Here is a 16345-nt window from a genome sequence, read left to right as displayed (position 1 = left end):
CACTGGTCACACCTGCCCAATACGTCGGCGAGAGTTTAAGTTTAAGGACCTGACACAAGTAAACTATGCAACCTCCGTGCAGTTCGGTTTTTTGGGGGGTTTTTTGTTTTGTTTTTGGTACGGTAGACATTCAGATTTAACTTTTGATTTTGATCTAACAAAACTCAGGTAGGTTACTTTGATTGCAATGGGCATACCAACAATGTATTCCAATAATTTCATGACATTTTAGCTATATACGTCTTACAACTTTTCTTGCAACTTTTGTTGATTTTTCTTGCAACTTTTTGCAACTTTTGCTATTTTCAAATGCAACTTTCTCTGAGGACAGACAAATCAGTCAGATATTGATGGATTTGTTTGTGCGAGCGCTCAAACTATCCGTACTTGGACAGGTACTCAAAATATTACGGATGGAAATTGGTAGTAAATGCAGCACAGGAACAGGTGTAAATCTTGGGGTAGGCAAAATCAGTACCCAAAAGAGATGAGGATGTATACAGCCTAAATAGTTCTAGAAGAGACGAGTGAAAAAGGTGCAAGAAAAGCAAATTGAAAGATGTTCAGAGTTTCTTACCTTGCAGAGTCCTTTTGTCACTATCCAGATGAAGAAAAAATGGATTTGAGACTTTGACCATATTCCTTTCCTCAATGCCAATAGTCAGGTGAGAAGACCCCGAGCTGTCAATATTCAAGCTGGACAACGAAGACAGAAGATTACACTAATAAGGTGTATGCAAAAATCTGGAAATATTGTGCACAAGTTAAGAATTTATTAGTATTACTCCAGGAGAGCGACACAAGGTTAGAGAAGTCTACTTCAAGAGTAAATCCTAATTTTTCCCCAAAAGTTGTGTTCCTTTTCCACTACCAACCCATAATTTAAAACTATCTTACAAATCATCTGTGAGATAATTAACTATCTTACAAATCATCTGTGAGATAATTAACTATCTTACACATTATTATCATCTTTGAGATAGTTAACTATCTTACACATCATCCGTGAGATAGTTAACTATCTTACACATCATCTTTGAGATAGTTAACTATCTTACACATCATCCGTGAGATGAAAATACAGGGAAAGGTCCAACACAGAAGACTCGAAATCACACATCCGTCAAAGTGTGCCTACCGTCCCGTTTTATCTTTTATCTTCACGTAAGAAAAACACACGAAGCTCAAAAAAACAAACACGGAATAGTCAAATTAATTACGCTTCTGTAGGGGTCAAAAGTCAATGTCCTTTGAGGTGCACTGTAGACAAATTATAATAATAATTCTTTTTTTAAACGGAAAAGGTCAAGGTTGGTAAAAACCACCAACCCGCCTCTACAGAAGCAGCTAGCAGTGCTATTTTTAGGGTGCTGCTCGACACGCGTGCCTAGGCCCTAGGTCTAGCAAGGCTTGCATGGAGTGGGTGAGAGAAAGGGTTGTGCATCACACGATCGGCCGCCCCACGCCTCTTGGCAAAGGACTGCGCGCTTGGCGGGAGAGGCGGATTACTGTCGTGAAAAGCAGATGTTATCGATCAAATTGTTCATGTTTTGACAATTTTGAAAAGGCATCTTTGACTGGTGCAAACTAAAGACCGCTCACACTGACCCGCGCAAGGAAACTGTCTTAGTACCCGTAGGCTCATTACCGATAGAACTCAAAAGCGCTGTTCATCATTGTTTTGCCCCTAAAGTAGCAATCTTTGTAGTTTTTCTTGGTTCTCTGACACAGCCGATGCCATCCCACTTTTCATGTATCCCTCGAACTACTGAGTCTGGTCCCAACGAGTTCCAGCTATCCGTATACTGTACACAGAAACTCTGAAGAAATATACATATTGATCACAAGTCTAAAGCTAGCAATTACATCTGGATTCTAATAACATAATGTACACAAGCATAGAGACCTACAGGTCTCTCATTTCTCATAGGAATTCAGTCCCCAAATGTTGCCAGGGGGGGGGCAGGTCAATTAACTATCCTGAAGTGTAAATGTTGAAGAAAGTTTTCTTTTCTTTCATCAAACCCTTCGACAACCTATCTATAAGGCCTATATCTGGCGCTTTTTCCATAGTTCCCACCCCCCAATTATCATTTCCTGTTTCAGTAATGTAATATTTAATACGCAGTGGCTATTTTTACGGCGTGCCGTAAAGATAGTCTCCCAGTGAGTCCCAGGCTATTTTTACGGCGATCCTCGAAAAGCGACCCTACTCCGCCTCTCATGTACGCGACATGCCTCAATGTATTAGATCTAGGCCTATAGGGGCCGTTCAAAATATAAACTTACACCTCAGAGGGAAAAGGTGTCTTTGGCTTCTGTAAGAAAAGTGTAAGATTGGGTGGGGAGGTTAACCAAATATGACACTTCTGTGAGATGAACGTTTTGCTCATGACTGGGAAGAAAAGGTAAAAGATTGTTTCTTTGTAACTTTGCAACTATTTTGTTGATCTTTTAATGTCTTGATGTCTTTTATTTGTAAGGCACGTACCTATTGCATTGACAAGAGTCTCAATGTCTTCCACATATATGCGTTTCTTTTTAGTCCATATGGTTTGATTAAATTGTATTAACTGAAATGATATTTTTTTTTACAAGCTGGTTAAAAAAAGCCACGTATAGTACAGGTATCTTTGAAATAATACTGGAAGTTGAAGATCGGAAAAAGTACTAATATTAAATTGGTGTGGGTGGGGGTTGGAGGCAAATGTGAGAAAAGTGGTATTGGGTTTTGTGTTTTAAAAAAGTCCCCAAAAGTGTAAGATTATATTTGAACAGCCCCATAGGTTTTCCATTTCCTCCTCTTCACCGTCATTCTATTCTCTTCTTCATCTGCCTTCTCCCTTCCTCCACCACCACCTCTTCCTTCTTCTCCCCACCATCATCATTCACCCTCTCTTTATCATCACCACCACCATCACCCCCTCGTCACTATCATTACCATCATCACTGCCACTGCCAGCATCATCATCTCATTCACTGACATCACTACATGTACCACACCCACAAGAAGAGCGGCCATTTTGGAGTTAACACTTTTCGCCTTGGGAATGCCTTTAAAATGTTCCTCCTTCCTTTGCACTGAGCAGATTTTTGATAGAGGTGTAAAATATTTTTTTGTGTGTTCACAATCATTAATTTATTAATTATTGTGATGAAATTTCAGGGCACAGGAACACATATATTTTTTTACATTCAAATTTCAAAATTTTGCTCAGTACGATTGACCACAGTATCTGTATCTACCATTCCACCAATTTTCATGCAATTTTGTTAGAGAGTAAGAAGCCTTCGGTTTTTAAAAAATTATTGTTTGTTTTGCATGTTGGTGCTGTTTCCATTCCATGGCAACTTTCATATTTTCCAACTTATCAAAATTTACTTTCTTCATTATTTCTTATGCCTGTATAATTTTTTTTCCTAAATATGAATCGGAAAAAGAATCACCCTTGGGGTGAGCTGTTCCCCGTAAAAATGAACAGTAATAATATGAGCACATTAGAAAACAAAACACAAAAACTTTAAAAATGCGACCTATTTTATTATTTGAAAGAATCCCACAACAACAAGGTCCTAGTAAAGAACATAAAAACATTGAATTGTTTAAGTCCAGAATAAAGACTATAATTATGATAATACTTAATACTAATAATAGAGGACATTTAATTATAGTGCCTTACTCTCGGTTTTAACCAGCTCAAAGTATGTTACATTAGTTTAGTCATTTAGTAAAATGTAGTATAAAATAACAAATAAGGTAGTAGTCTACAAGGCCTACAAGCCAAGACGGAATTTATAAGACTGAAAAACATGTTCTACGTCATCAGTTTGTTACCGCCGTAAAAATAACATTTCAGTTAATACAATTTTATCAAACCATATGAACTAGAAAGAACGCATATATGTGGAAGACATTGAGACTCTTGACAAGGCAATAGGTACATGCCTTACAAATAAAAGACATCAAGACACTAAAAGATCAACAAAACAGTTGCAAAGTTACAAAGAAACATTAAGAAATTAGATGTCTACCTACAGAATTTTCATCATAATTTCAAAATTATTTGTCACCCCCCCCCCCTCTCAAAAAAACAAAACAAAACAAAAAAAACAACAACAACAGGGATCTGCAGTAATCATGCAGATCTGGTTCTTGTTATTGGCATTTATCCACTTTTTCTTTGACCTTTTCTTCCCAGTCATGAGCAAAACGTTCATCTCACAGAAGTGTCATATTTGGTTAACCTCCCCACCCAATCTTACACTTTTCTTACAGAAGCCAAAGACACCTTTTCCCTCTGAGGTGTAAGTTTATATTTTGAACGGCCCCTATAGGCCTAGATCTAATACATTGAGGCATGTCCCGTACATGAGAGGCGGAGTAGGGTCGCTTTTCGAGGATCGCCGTAAAAATAGCCTGGGACTCACCGGGTGGCTATCTTTACGGCACCCTGTAAAAATAGCCTGGGAGGCTATCTTTACGGCTCGCCATAAAAATAGCCACTGCGTATTTAATATTTCAGAGATCACTAGATCTAGATCTAGAGATCTCTAAATGTAATAGATCACTGAATGATTTAGGGCCTATAGATAGATAGATAATAAATCATGTCTATGGCTATGTGTCTAGATATCTAGATCTAGATCTATAACTTAGATATAGACCTAAATCTAGATTCTACGCTATAGATCAGTTTTAGATCTAGATCTAGATGAACTTAAGTCTACCCTGAGCCAAGAGGGCGTTGAAAGTTTCCAAAATCACAAAAGATTTCCCCTCCTGGATCTGTAGATCTAGATATAGCTAGATTTTAGATCTAGAGATCTATAGCCTATGTACGGCGTACTGTCACGTACGTCATACCGTCAGTTGGCACGCATTTGGTCTAGAAAATCTAGTCTAGAATCTATACTTCGCGTCTTTGTTCCGGGTTACCGGGTCTGTAGAGGTAGATCTAGTTTTCTAGATCTAGATATCTAGAAATCTAGATATCTAGGCCTACACTGCACTCCCAATAAAACATCACAACTGTTTCAAAAGTATTTGAATTGGATGGACAATGTATGGGGGACTTTTATCAAGATACGACCATTTTCTTTGGGCATGACATAAATTAAGACTGGGGGCTCTCGCGGCCTAGAGGTTAAGGTGTTGGCCTCTCATTCAAAAGTCCCGGGTTTGAATCCGGGTAGCGACCGAAAAATTTTCTTCTAAAAAATTGTCTCCTTTCACCTCCTTCCCAGCTCTCTAGCAATGTTCTGTTGTCTGCTTTCATTTCCACTTTCCGCCCCCACCCCCTCACCTCCTTTGTCCCCTCCTCTGGGCTCCTGACTCTTTCTGCAGCCTTTCTACTGCTACTCCTTGGCTCCTTCTTACTGCTGTCTTTCTGCCACACCCCTGATCTTCTGGTAGGAAAGATCTACACCTAGCCTTCTCGGACAAGGGCGAAAAATCTCGGAGGGCCGGTGTGCAAGTTGCGCACGTTAAAGATCCCTTGGTGGTCTAAAATCGATAAGAGTAGGCTTCGGCCGCCACCCGAGCAAAATTCAAAATTTCCTACCAACAGAAAATATTAGGTGTGTGTCCCGCGCGCTCATATGACCTATGCAGTTGCGAGCGCCGTAAAACACTTTACAAAAACAAAAACAAACAAACAAAGTGGCTAGCCGTACTTAAGTACAGCTAGACTGAAAGATCTAGGTTTGGCCCTATCGACTCAAGCCTGTTAAGTACACAGGTCTCATTAGATCTAGATCTAGTAATTATTCAGGTTCAAGTCAGTAAGGCACCTTTTTGTTTTGTCTGAAATACAAATACTTTAGGCATTGCAAACTAAAAATTTCATTTACAATTTAGCCATCAATATTAAGTACGGCTAGCCTGACAGTCTAGCCGTCCTTAAGTACGGCTAGCCTGGCTGTCTACCCGTACTTAAGTACGGCTAGACTGCCAGTCTAGCCGTACTTATCTTAGGCCCTATATTAACATTAGAAAACAGGAGGTTTAAAATACATACATGCACTGTCATTTAGGTTAGGCACCTGGTTTCGTCTCAAATACAAATACTTTAGGTACTGCACACTAAAAAAGTATATTTACAATTCAGTAGGCCTATTTTTTGTTAAATGGTCAGTCTAGCCATCATATTAAGAATAAGTACGGCTAGACTGCGAGTCTAGCCGTACTTAAGTACGGCTAGACTGCCAGTCTAGCCGTCATTAAGTACGGCTAGCCTCTTCCACAAACAAATTAAGACTAAGACTACATCTAGATCTGGAATCTAGATCTAGATCTAGATTCTAAGAATAGATCTAAGTCTGAGACTAGATCTGGATCTAGATCTAGATCTGGATTCTAAGACTAGTCTAAGACTGACTGACCTCACAAAACCAATGAAAACTGTCATAGCGATGAAGCACAGAGCAACAACTACAATTGAAGTTACATTGGAAAAGCTGGCAAACCACAGCAACACAGGAGTAGCCATTCCCATCTCTCTTCCTGCTCTCAGACCTTACAAGACAGTTTTAAAATAAATAAATCTAGATCTAGATCTAGATCTAGGCAAAATTTGGTTTGATTTTAGATGTTTGTTTTCCTCATTATGATCATGAATTAAATCATCAGAAGTCAATGGAGCCAGCAGCAGTCAGCGCTGGCCAAATCATGGTAGCCTAACAGAGGTCCCTAGCTAGCAGTATTGACAGTTTGGAAATTCTCCATTCGTTCGGAGTTCAGGGCAGGGTCTCGGATGTTGTCAAGGTTTACAGTAAGTTAGTAGTTCAAAGCTCCTTGGGTGTTGTACAACATTTTAGGGCTGTAGTTATTCACACAGGGTGTGCGAATATTATGAAATTTGATTCGCACAGGGTGTGTGAATACTGGGTTAATATAATAAGTTACGAAATTAGATCTATATTCGCACAGGGTGTGTGAATACTACAAAATATTATTGGCAGAGGGCGTTTCAAAAGAAGGATGGAAATTATCTAGATCTAAATGTAGATGTAGATCTAGCATTTCCTCACCCCCCCCCCCCCCCCCCCCCCCCCCCTCATTCGCGTAAGGACAAAGATCATGGATAACAAGAGTTCACTCCTCTTTTTGAGCCAAATAAAAAGAGTCCTCAAAATTTGGTGGCGCCCTCTTTGAAAAAGTGCGGACTTTGCAAACAGACCCTACTAGTGTGAAAAACAATAAAATTGAAATTAACAGACTGTGCTTATCCTATTCTTCTTCTGGAGAAAGGAAAGGGAGCTTCAAAACAAAGACTCCAGCACCATCTGAACCAATGCGCTGACTTCTGAGAACACTTATCGGGCTGAGTGAACAATCTTGTTATCTATCTTTGATAGGGATGGATCTATAGTCTAGAGATCTAACCAATTGTGCAATGCGATACAAAAAAAAAACAACAACTCAAATTGGAATTCAAGTTGTTTATTGAGTCAATGATAAATTACTCAAATCTCTTTTTTCGATTTTTGTTTTCCTTGGGCCTTGAGAGAAAGAGAGAGAGAGCGAGAGAGAGAGAGCGAGAGAGAGGGAGAGAGAGAGGGAGGGAGAGTGAGTGAGTGAGAGAGAGAGAGAGAGAGAGAGAGAGAGAGAGAGAGAGAGAGAGATGAGTGCATGCTTACTTTAACCCTAAAACTGAAACAAGTTATACTAGATCTAGATCTAGAATATCTAGATCCAGTGTCCAGTTGTTTTAACATTTAAAGTTAAAGCCTTTGCCAAAAGGTGGGATACCCGGGTGTGACAAACGAGGTCCAAAATCAACGTAGGCTCGACCCTGTGCAAATAGAATTATATCTTAAGTTATTCGCCCACCCTGTGCGAATAGAATTATATCTTATTAAGTTATTCGCCCACCCGGTGCGAATAATGGCCGGACGAACATTCTTGGAGCAGCGAAATAACGCCGTCTAACGGTTAAAAATAAATACAGTACAAGCACAATTTATTAATAATGTATCAATGCAGACGTCAGTTAGAATAGTGCTTCTGAACTGCTTGCCAGCGACCAAACATTTTATAAAAAAAACCTTGATGCAGTAATTTTAAAATGTTTGTGGCCATTCTTACATGCCAGTCTCAACTGACTGTAGCCATCTAAGGAGATCATACATGTAGCCATCTAAAGGAGATCATACATGTAGCCATCTGAGGAGATCATACATGTAGCCATCTGAGGAGATCATACATGTAGCCATCTGAGGAGGTCATACATGTAGCCATCTGAGGAGATCATACATGTAGCCATCTGAGGAGATCATACATGTAGCCATCTAAGGAGATCATAGATGAGATGCCATTGGGTCCAGGAGCAGTGATACAGCCCTTGGTGGCGACTCAAGAAGATTTATACTAATTCCAGTAGTAATATAGTCTTTGGTGACAATTCCAGTAGTAATATAGTCTTTGGTGACAATTCCAGTTATAATATAGTCTTTGGTGACAATTCCAGTAGTAATATAGTCTTTGGTGACAATTCCAGTTATAATATTATTATAGTCTTGGTGGCAACTCGAGTTATAATATTATTATAGTCTTTGGTGACAATTCGAGTTATAATATTATTATAGTCTTTGGTGACAATTCGAGTTATAATATTATTATAGTCTTTGGTGACAATTCCAGTTATAATATTATTATAGTCTTTGGTGACAATTCCAGTTATAATATTATTATAGTCTTTGGTGGCAATTCCAGTTATAATATTATTATAGTCTTTGGTGACAATTCCAGTTATAATATTATTATAGTCTTTGGTGGCAATTCCAGTTATAATATTATTATAGTCTTTGGTAGTCTTTGGTGACAATTCCAGTTATAATATTATTATAGTCTTTGGTGGCAATTCCAGTTATAATATTATTATAGTCTTTGGTGGCAACCCCAACAGTTCCCGTTTGTGGCTCCAAGGTGGCGCCACTGAGGTCTCTCCCATAACAACCACTCTCCGCCATAATTGTTGTTTACCAAGATAAGAGAGCGACGGTTGGGGTCATGTCTGTGTGTGTGGGCGGATGGCAGGTGCTCTGCTGTGGCCTGCTCTTCTATCCCGTCTTACCTAAGCCAACAACTGCAACGCCGACTTCCCTCTCACCAAATCTTTCTCTAGACACAAGCTTATTCCAAAATAAACCGTGTGTGTAATGATTTGAAAGTTACTAGATCTACAAGTAATTGGTTTAATATTTTCTCTTTTCCCTCCGGCAATAAATTACGGACAGGTTCGATGTTTTTGTTCCGAGGTTTCAAGTTCTCTGTAACTGTCACACAGAGCTCGTAGGCTAACATTACAAATACATTGTTCCTTGTATGCAAAATACATTTTGTTTGTTCTCCGAGACGAGTGGCTCTGTATTGTATTTCTACAAAGGGAAGCAATAAATCACATCCCTGTCAACAATTTATTGCAAAATACACTTGTCCAATGAAGTTCGCGGAGAGCTGTTTGACAGGTTGATTCTTCCACAGCTCACGACAATATCGAAGTACGCGGAGCAGCCTAACCCTTCTCTCTCCTTAGCTCCTCAATGTCAGAATAGGACAAAGAAACTTCAGAGTTTATTTTTTTAAACAGAGAAACTTAACTACTTTACTAAAAGCAAAATTGGCCCTGCCCTCAAAGGGCCTTAGGAAACGCCGTGACGAACCCTCTCAAAGCTTACGTCTCTTGTGATTTCAAAGGAAAATCAAATAAGACGGCTCTTGTCGACAAAGCTGGCCTAGACAGTTGAGAAAACAGCCGTTGAAAGAGTTCTCTGAGGTGGTGTTTGTACAAGACCTACACTATCTTCACATGCTCAGAGAGGGAACGCTCAAAGCAAGCAACTGACTCGATCAGTGGGGGGGGGGGGGGCGGAGGAGAGAGGAGGGGTGAGGGGGGAAGAGGGGAGGGGTGAGGGAGGGAGAGAAGGGGAAAAGGGAAAGAGGGGGAGGGGGAAAGAGGAGGGGAAAAGGGGAAGTGTGTGTGTGGAGAGGGGAAGGGGAAGAAGGGGAAAAGGGGAGAGGGTGAGGGCTGAAAGAGGAGGGGAAGGAGGAGAGGGGGGGGGGGGGAGGGTTACGACTTACAACTGGAAAGTTTGGATGTTGAGAAATCCATAAAGCATGTCCTGCCCCTTCCTGGGAGAACATGAACGCTTAGCTCAACGTGGGGCAGTCGCCAAAGTTCGCTTTTATACTTCTTGGTGAAATCGCTTTTTACAAATCGAAAGTAGGCCAACAATTTGGTTAAAAATTTCCAGCAACAGCAGGATGTTTGCGCATTGATTCTCACCTCACTTGACAGGATGGAGAAATAGCCTGACATCTGTTCTATGTTACTACAGTTTAGGCCAACTAGACAAAGAATAATGGCTTTTTGTTTTCCCCTTCGAAACAGTCATCTCCCCCTCCCCTCCCCTCCCCTCCCCCCATCTTTTCCCTTGGAAATGAGGCGGGGACGGCGTGCTGGAAGAGCGCACTATACACGTGACCTATCGCGGCTGCCCTGGCGTCATCAACTGACCAGCCTGCAACACACGCCTGTCGATCTGCCACAATGGACCAATCATTCTGTGGAGACGGAGTTCCCCCTGCTACACACAAAACTACAGGAAACTTTTCTCCCAGAAACCAAATGTCCACCGCATGGGCTTCTTCCTCAGAGTCCACGAGATTGTGCCGCTCTTTGGATACAACATTGTTTTGTTTTTGTAGGTGGTGATTGTTTTGTTTTTGTAAGCGGTGATTGTTTTGTTTTTTGTAGGTTTTGTTTTTGGTGAGGGTGGGCTCACTTTTCCCTCATTTGTGATATCTATGTCACTCTTTGACTTTCTGTGCTAATGATATGTACCTCAGTACACGTTGTGATAAATGTAGATCGAAGCAACTCGTTCCCTCTCTGTTTTGGTAAAGCAACAGCATCACGGTAAAGGAGACGAAGGCATAGACTACGATGCAAAGATAAACATTTGGCCTTTGTGACGTTATCAGAAGGGCAGAATCTTCTAGCGGTCCTCTTGAGATGAGCTCAACACTTTCTTCAAGTGACACTTCACGCACAATCTAAGAGACTGCCACCTTCCTTTAATTAAATAGCATTCACAGAACCGAGGGGGGCGTGGGGGAGGAGGAGGGAGGAGGGGGTGTGAAGGAAGAGGGGGGGAGGGGGGTGTCGTGCTCAGTCTACGCTATGGTCTGGAGCTGCCAGTGTGTGCCAACTACGTCAAGGGTCAAGCCATGCCTAGGCACACCCACAGCACGGCTTCAGCCCCGGAGCCTAATACAATCTTCAGATTGTTTGTCTCGGCCTTGAGTCACGCACGGTCAATGGCCCAGTTCTATTCTGTTGGTTGGAAGTTAAGCTCTGGGGCTTGAGGGACAAACCAATGAAAGTTACTTCTCCGCGGAGGAGGTACAGTGGTAGGGACACACAGACAGATCAGATCACTGTCCGAGTCATTGTGCCTCACAGGCTATGTTTGGGTAGTCGTGGAGTTTTGTTTTTTATCGGAATACATCATTCTATTTTTCTGTCCCGCTTACATCTTTTATGAAATGTTTTGTTGTGATTCTAGTCCGAGAAGTAGCTTTTTGTTGAAGAAAGCCAGGCGGGGCTGAAGCTGCGAGCCCCGCCCCACAAGACGCCAGGGTGTGGCAGGGGGGATTGGGTAGTAATGGAATCTTATGTTTGTTCTTCACTGCAGCTGTGCATCGTGTTGAATGCTTTGCAAAAATCGTTTTCGTTCTTTATAGTCCCAACACTTCACAAAAAAATCAAATGTCCCAACATTTCACAAAAAACACATGTCCCAACATTTCACAACAAGTAAATGTACCAACATTTCACAAAAACCAAATGTCCCAACATTTCACAACAAACACATGTCCCAACATTTCACAACAAACACATGTCCCAACATTTCACAACAAACACATGTCCCAACATTTCACAACAAACAAATGTCCCAACATTTCACAACAAACACATGTCCCAACATTTCACAACAAACAAATGTCCCAACATTTCACAACAAACACATGTCCCAACATTTCACAACAAACACATGTCCCAACATTTCACAACAAACACATGTCCCAACATTTCACAACAAACACATGTCCCAACATTTCACAACAAACACATGTCCCAACATTTCACAACAAACACATGTCTCAACATTTCACAACAAACACATGTCCCAACATTTCACAACAAACAAATGTCCCAACAAGTGGTGCCCCAATCACACAGAAAAGAGGGAGGTCACGTTTAGAACCCAGCGGGGTTTCACTTTATTTTTGTTTTTAATTTTTTTTAATGTCTCGTTCAGTCTGCGGAAGTGGATGGTCTATACATGACAGGAAGTGGATGGTTTATACATGACAGGAAGTGGGTGACAGACAGGAAGTGGATGGTCTAGACATGACAGGAAGTGGGTGACAGACAGGAAGTGGATGGTCTAGACATGACAGGAAGTGGGTGACAGACAGGAAGTGGATGGTCTAGACACGACAGGAAGTGGGTGGCAGGCAGGAAGTGCGTGGGGCACACATGTCCGGTGCGAACAGAGCAGTAACAAAAACGAACAAATCTTGGGCGTCAAGCACGAGAGAATAAAAAACAAAAACAAACCTAGATGTGTACGTGTATGTCAAAAACTAGGTGTGTATGTCAAAAAACTAGATGTGTGACATGCATGTCAAAAGGTAGATGTGTGTGTGTCAAAAAGTACGTGTGTATTTGTGTGTCAAAAAGTACGTGTGTACATGTTCGTCAAAAACTAGGTGTCTATGTGTAGGTCAATAACTAGATGTGTACGAGTATGTCAAACACTAAGTGTGTATGTGTAGGTCAATAACTAGATGTGTACGAGTATGTCAAACACTAGGTGTGTAGCTTTGGAGATGCCCTATAACAGTTTGTGAACAGTGCGTCCGGCGCAGTCAGTTCGGGAGGTCAGTTCGGGAGGTCAGAGGTCAGTTCGGGAGGTCAGAGGTCAGTTCGGGAGGTCAGAGGTCAGTTCGGGAGGTCAGAGGTCAGTTCAGGAGGTGGGCGGGGACAGACATGAGCCAGAAGGTGGACCTGTAGTCGTAGAGAAACTGACGGACGCTCGGGCTGCGCCCAATTCGGAGGTATTTCCTGGTGTCCGGTTCGAACCGCGGCCATCCGCAGCTGACCGCCTGCCCAGGGTCCGACGTCTTGGCGAATGACGTAATGAGGTCAACAAATAGGTCAGACAGGTGCTGCTGGTCCGGGTCCGGGAAGTCGGTCCTGGGGAACTCGTAGGCCACGTCAGAACCGTGCGTCATGCAAGGGGCACTGCACGGGGGCTTGTCGGGGCAGTAGTCCAAGTGGTAGAAGAACGTCCTTGCTGAGACTGCTGCTGCTGCTGTTGATGTTGTTGATGTTGTTGTTGTTGTTGTTGTTGCTGCTGCTGTTGTTGTTGATGTTGCTGTTGTTGTTGTTGCTGCTGCTGTTGTTGTCGTTGTTGTAGTTGTTGTTGTTGGTGAAGCAGCTAATGAGGACGCAAGTGAGCAATCCGGAGCGCTAGAAGAGGCCGGGGTGAAGGAGCAGGGCCCAGCCTCACCTGACAGCTCCGGGGAACACTGGGACACCGCCAGGGCAGTCTCGAGAGCGGGAAGGAAAAACAACAAATCCGACGCCAGATCCAGAACTTTGTGGGGATGCACAGATCCGACTGGCTTCTCAACTCCAAGGTAAAATCCGTTAATGTTGTTCTGTAACATGTGCGCTGCGGAAGAATTCAACCCATACCTGTTGTGTACTAAAGCTTGGGTCAGGTCGTTGTAGAAAGCGACAGGGGCTATCTCCGAGAGAGGAATTCTGTGCAGGAAGTTCTCGGGCACCAAGGATCCCTCGTCGTTTAGGATGCCAATGACGTAATCTTTGTCGTAGGCGCCCACCTGAGCCAGGTGAGAGCGGTTGGCGAGGAGAGAGAGAGGCTCGCCAGGAACCATCTCCCCATCCACCACCGGCATCCAGATAAAGTCAAACTGTCTCCGCGCCTGCGAGATGTTGAAGGAATCGGGCTTGTCGTGGCGCAGTATGTCCGCGATTGACACGTTCCGCAAACACTGGAGGAACTTCTCGCCCGTGCCTGGACAGCCGACCATCTCCCCAAACTCTGCGGCCCGCTGTCTCGCGTCCCTGGACAGTAGGGAGGAGGCGGCGCCGCTCTGCATGACGGCCTTGTGGAACAACTTGGAGGAGACGGGCGAGAGGGCGTGCAGAGCCACGCAGGACGCGCCTGACGACTCCCCGAACACAGTGATGCTGGCCGGGTCTCCGTGGAGGTGCTCGATGTTGTCCCGCACCCACTTGATGGCCACGGACTGGTCCCACAGACCGATGTTGCTAGGCACCACATCGTCCTCTGTGGTCAGAAACCCGAAAACTCCCATCCTGAAGTTGACCATGACGACAATGACCTGACCTCTAGTCACCAGCTTCACAGGTTCCGGGAAGGCGGAGCCGGCGACAAAACCTCCGCCGTGGATCCAGACCATGACAGGAAGGCGAGGCCCCCGGCCAGACTGCACGGCCCTCATGTCCTCGTAAGGAGCGTAGACGTTGAGGTAGAGGCAGTCCTCGCCATAGCGCGGGTCTGTGGCAGACTTGGTCACCGACCAACACGACGGTTTGCTCGCTAAGCTGTTCACCGCCTCTCCTTGCCTCGTGGGCGCCACCGGCGTGGGCCGAGTGAACCTGAGCACCCCCACAGGCGGTGCAGCGTAGGGTATGCCCATGTAGGCGATGTACTTGTGACCGTTGTGCGGGGCCACGGAGACCGAGCCCACAAACCGTCCTATAGGGGTGTCCAGGGTGGGCGGCACGGCAGCGGCGTCCACGGAGCCTTGGGAAGACGGCGTCCAGTTCTGAGCCATGAAGGTCAAGGCCATTGCGAAGAAGAGAGCAGTGAGAACGACGCTGAACCACCTCCAGCCCATGGTGCCAGCTCCCGCGGCTCCTTCAGTTGCTGTTGGAAGTTGCCAGAAAGAAACCAAGAGCTTGTTTCTACGCGCTAAAGAACACAGATGGCGCCGACCAGCTTGCCAGGGCTAGTCAGAGGGCGAGAGGGCGACACGGTTGAGCGGTTGTTCCACGAGTAGAACTAAGGTACAAGCTAGGACGAAGACACCACATATGGTTCTATCCTGCAGTTTTGGGGGTAGCTAGGTCAAAGGTTAGAGTTGAGCTTTGTGGCGGAGGCCACTGGGACCCTACATCTTCCCAGACCAGGAGGGACTGACAGAATGTGCGTCAGCTGACGAAGTGAGGGCAACAGTGAGGGCAACAGTGAGGGCAACAGTGAGGGCAACAGTGAGGGCAACAGTGGGGGCAACAGTGAGGGCAACAGTGAGGTCAAGGGCCAGGTATCTTGTCCCCAGCAGACGACACAGGGGTGCGCTTCTCGACTGTCCGCTGTCCACTGGCTCACATTTTGACCTGCAAAGAAAAAGAACCAAAAGAAAAAATTGTAGTACCACAACAAAGCGAACTACCCGTTTCACGACACTAACTTTTTCACGACACTAACTGTTTCACGACACTAACTGTTTCACGACATTAACTGTTTCACGACACTAACTGTTTCACGACATTAACTGTTTCACGACACTAACTGAAACTGTTTCATGACACTAACTGAAACTGTTTCACGACACTAACTGTTCCACGACATTAGGGCTAACAGTTTCACGACATTAACTGTTTCACGACACTAGCTCATCAGTCGCGGAGTACTATCCCACCTCCCCTCACCCCACCTCCCCTCACCCCACTCTCTCTACCCCACTCCCCCATCCCCCCACACATACACACATACACACACACACACACACACACATATACACATACACACACATAGACATACGCTCATACACACAAACACATACACACATGGGTGGTTGGTTGGCGGGTGCTCTGGTGTGGTTTGCTACTTCTTTCCTATCCAACATCTGTCGTCCTTATCTCCCCTTCTTCTTTTTTATGTTTGTTACTGTCTTGTAACACCTCGAATCTTCTGGCGCTCATATGACCTTATGCAATTGCGAGCGCCGTAAAACCACTGCTAAAAAACAAAACAAAACACATTTATAGACATACACACACATACACACCCACATACACACCCACATACACACACATACACACAGACACATACGCACACATACACTCACACACACATACACACAAACACATACACACATTCACACACACTCACACACATACACACATATACACACACATACACACACATACACACACACTCACACACATACACACTCACATACACACATACATACATACATACATACATACATACATAC

General features: G+C 43.8%; 2 protein-coding genes across 2 annotated transcripts in view; both read right to left on the bottom strand.

Annotated features, from left to right (window-relative positions):
- LOC101860534 overlaps positions 1-6884 on the bottom strand; it is a gene marked incomplete in the record, with an annotated part of 20238 nt that extends 13354 nt beyond the window's left edge. Inside the window, 2 exon segments of the mRNA XM_013089421.2 lie at positions 578-696; positions 6382-6884. Coding sequence (XP_012944875.1) covers positions 578-696; positions 6382-6494 — 232 coding nt within the window.
- Positions 6885-12257: 5373 nt separating this feature from the next.
- On the bottom strand, positions 12258-15484 carry LOC101859052 (para-nitrobenzyl esterase). The gene has a single exon (XM_005110799.3). It carries the CDS (start codon positions 14960-14962, stop codon positions 13031-13033), a length of 1932 nt encoding a protein of 643 aa, XP_005110856.1. The 5' UTR covers positions 14963-15484; the 3' UTR covers positions 12258-13030.
- Between the last annotated feature and the right edge of the window lie 861 nt (positions 15485-16345).

The sequence above is a fragment of the Aplysia californica genome, unplaced genomic scaffold, assembly GCF_000002075.1.
Source record: "Aplysia californica isolate F4 #8 unplaced genomic scaffold, AplCal3.0 scaffold00948, whole genome shotgun sequence".
In the NCBI taxonomy this organism is placed as follows: domain Eukaryota; kingdom Metazoa; phylum Mollusca; class Gastropoda; order Aplysiida; family Aplysiidae; genus Aplysia; species Aplysia californica.
Note: the sequence above shows the minus strand (reverse complement) of the source record. Positions and strands in the feature narration are given on the sequence as shown.

Coding starts and splice junctions, on each gene's coding strand:
- LOC101859052 (XM_005110799.3), bottom strand. CDS start 14,962: ATGGGCTGGAGGTGGTTCAGCGTCGTTCTCACTGCTCTCTTCTTCGCA.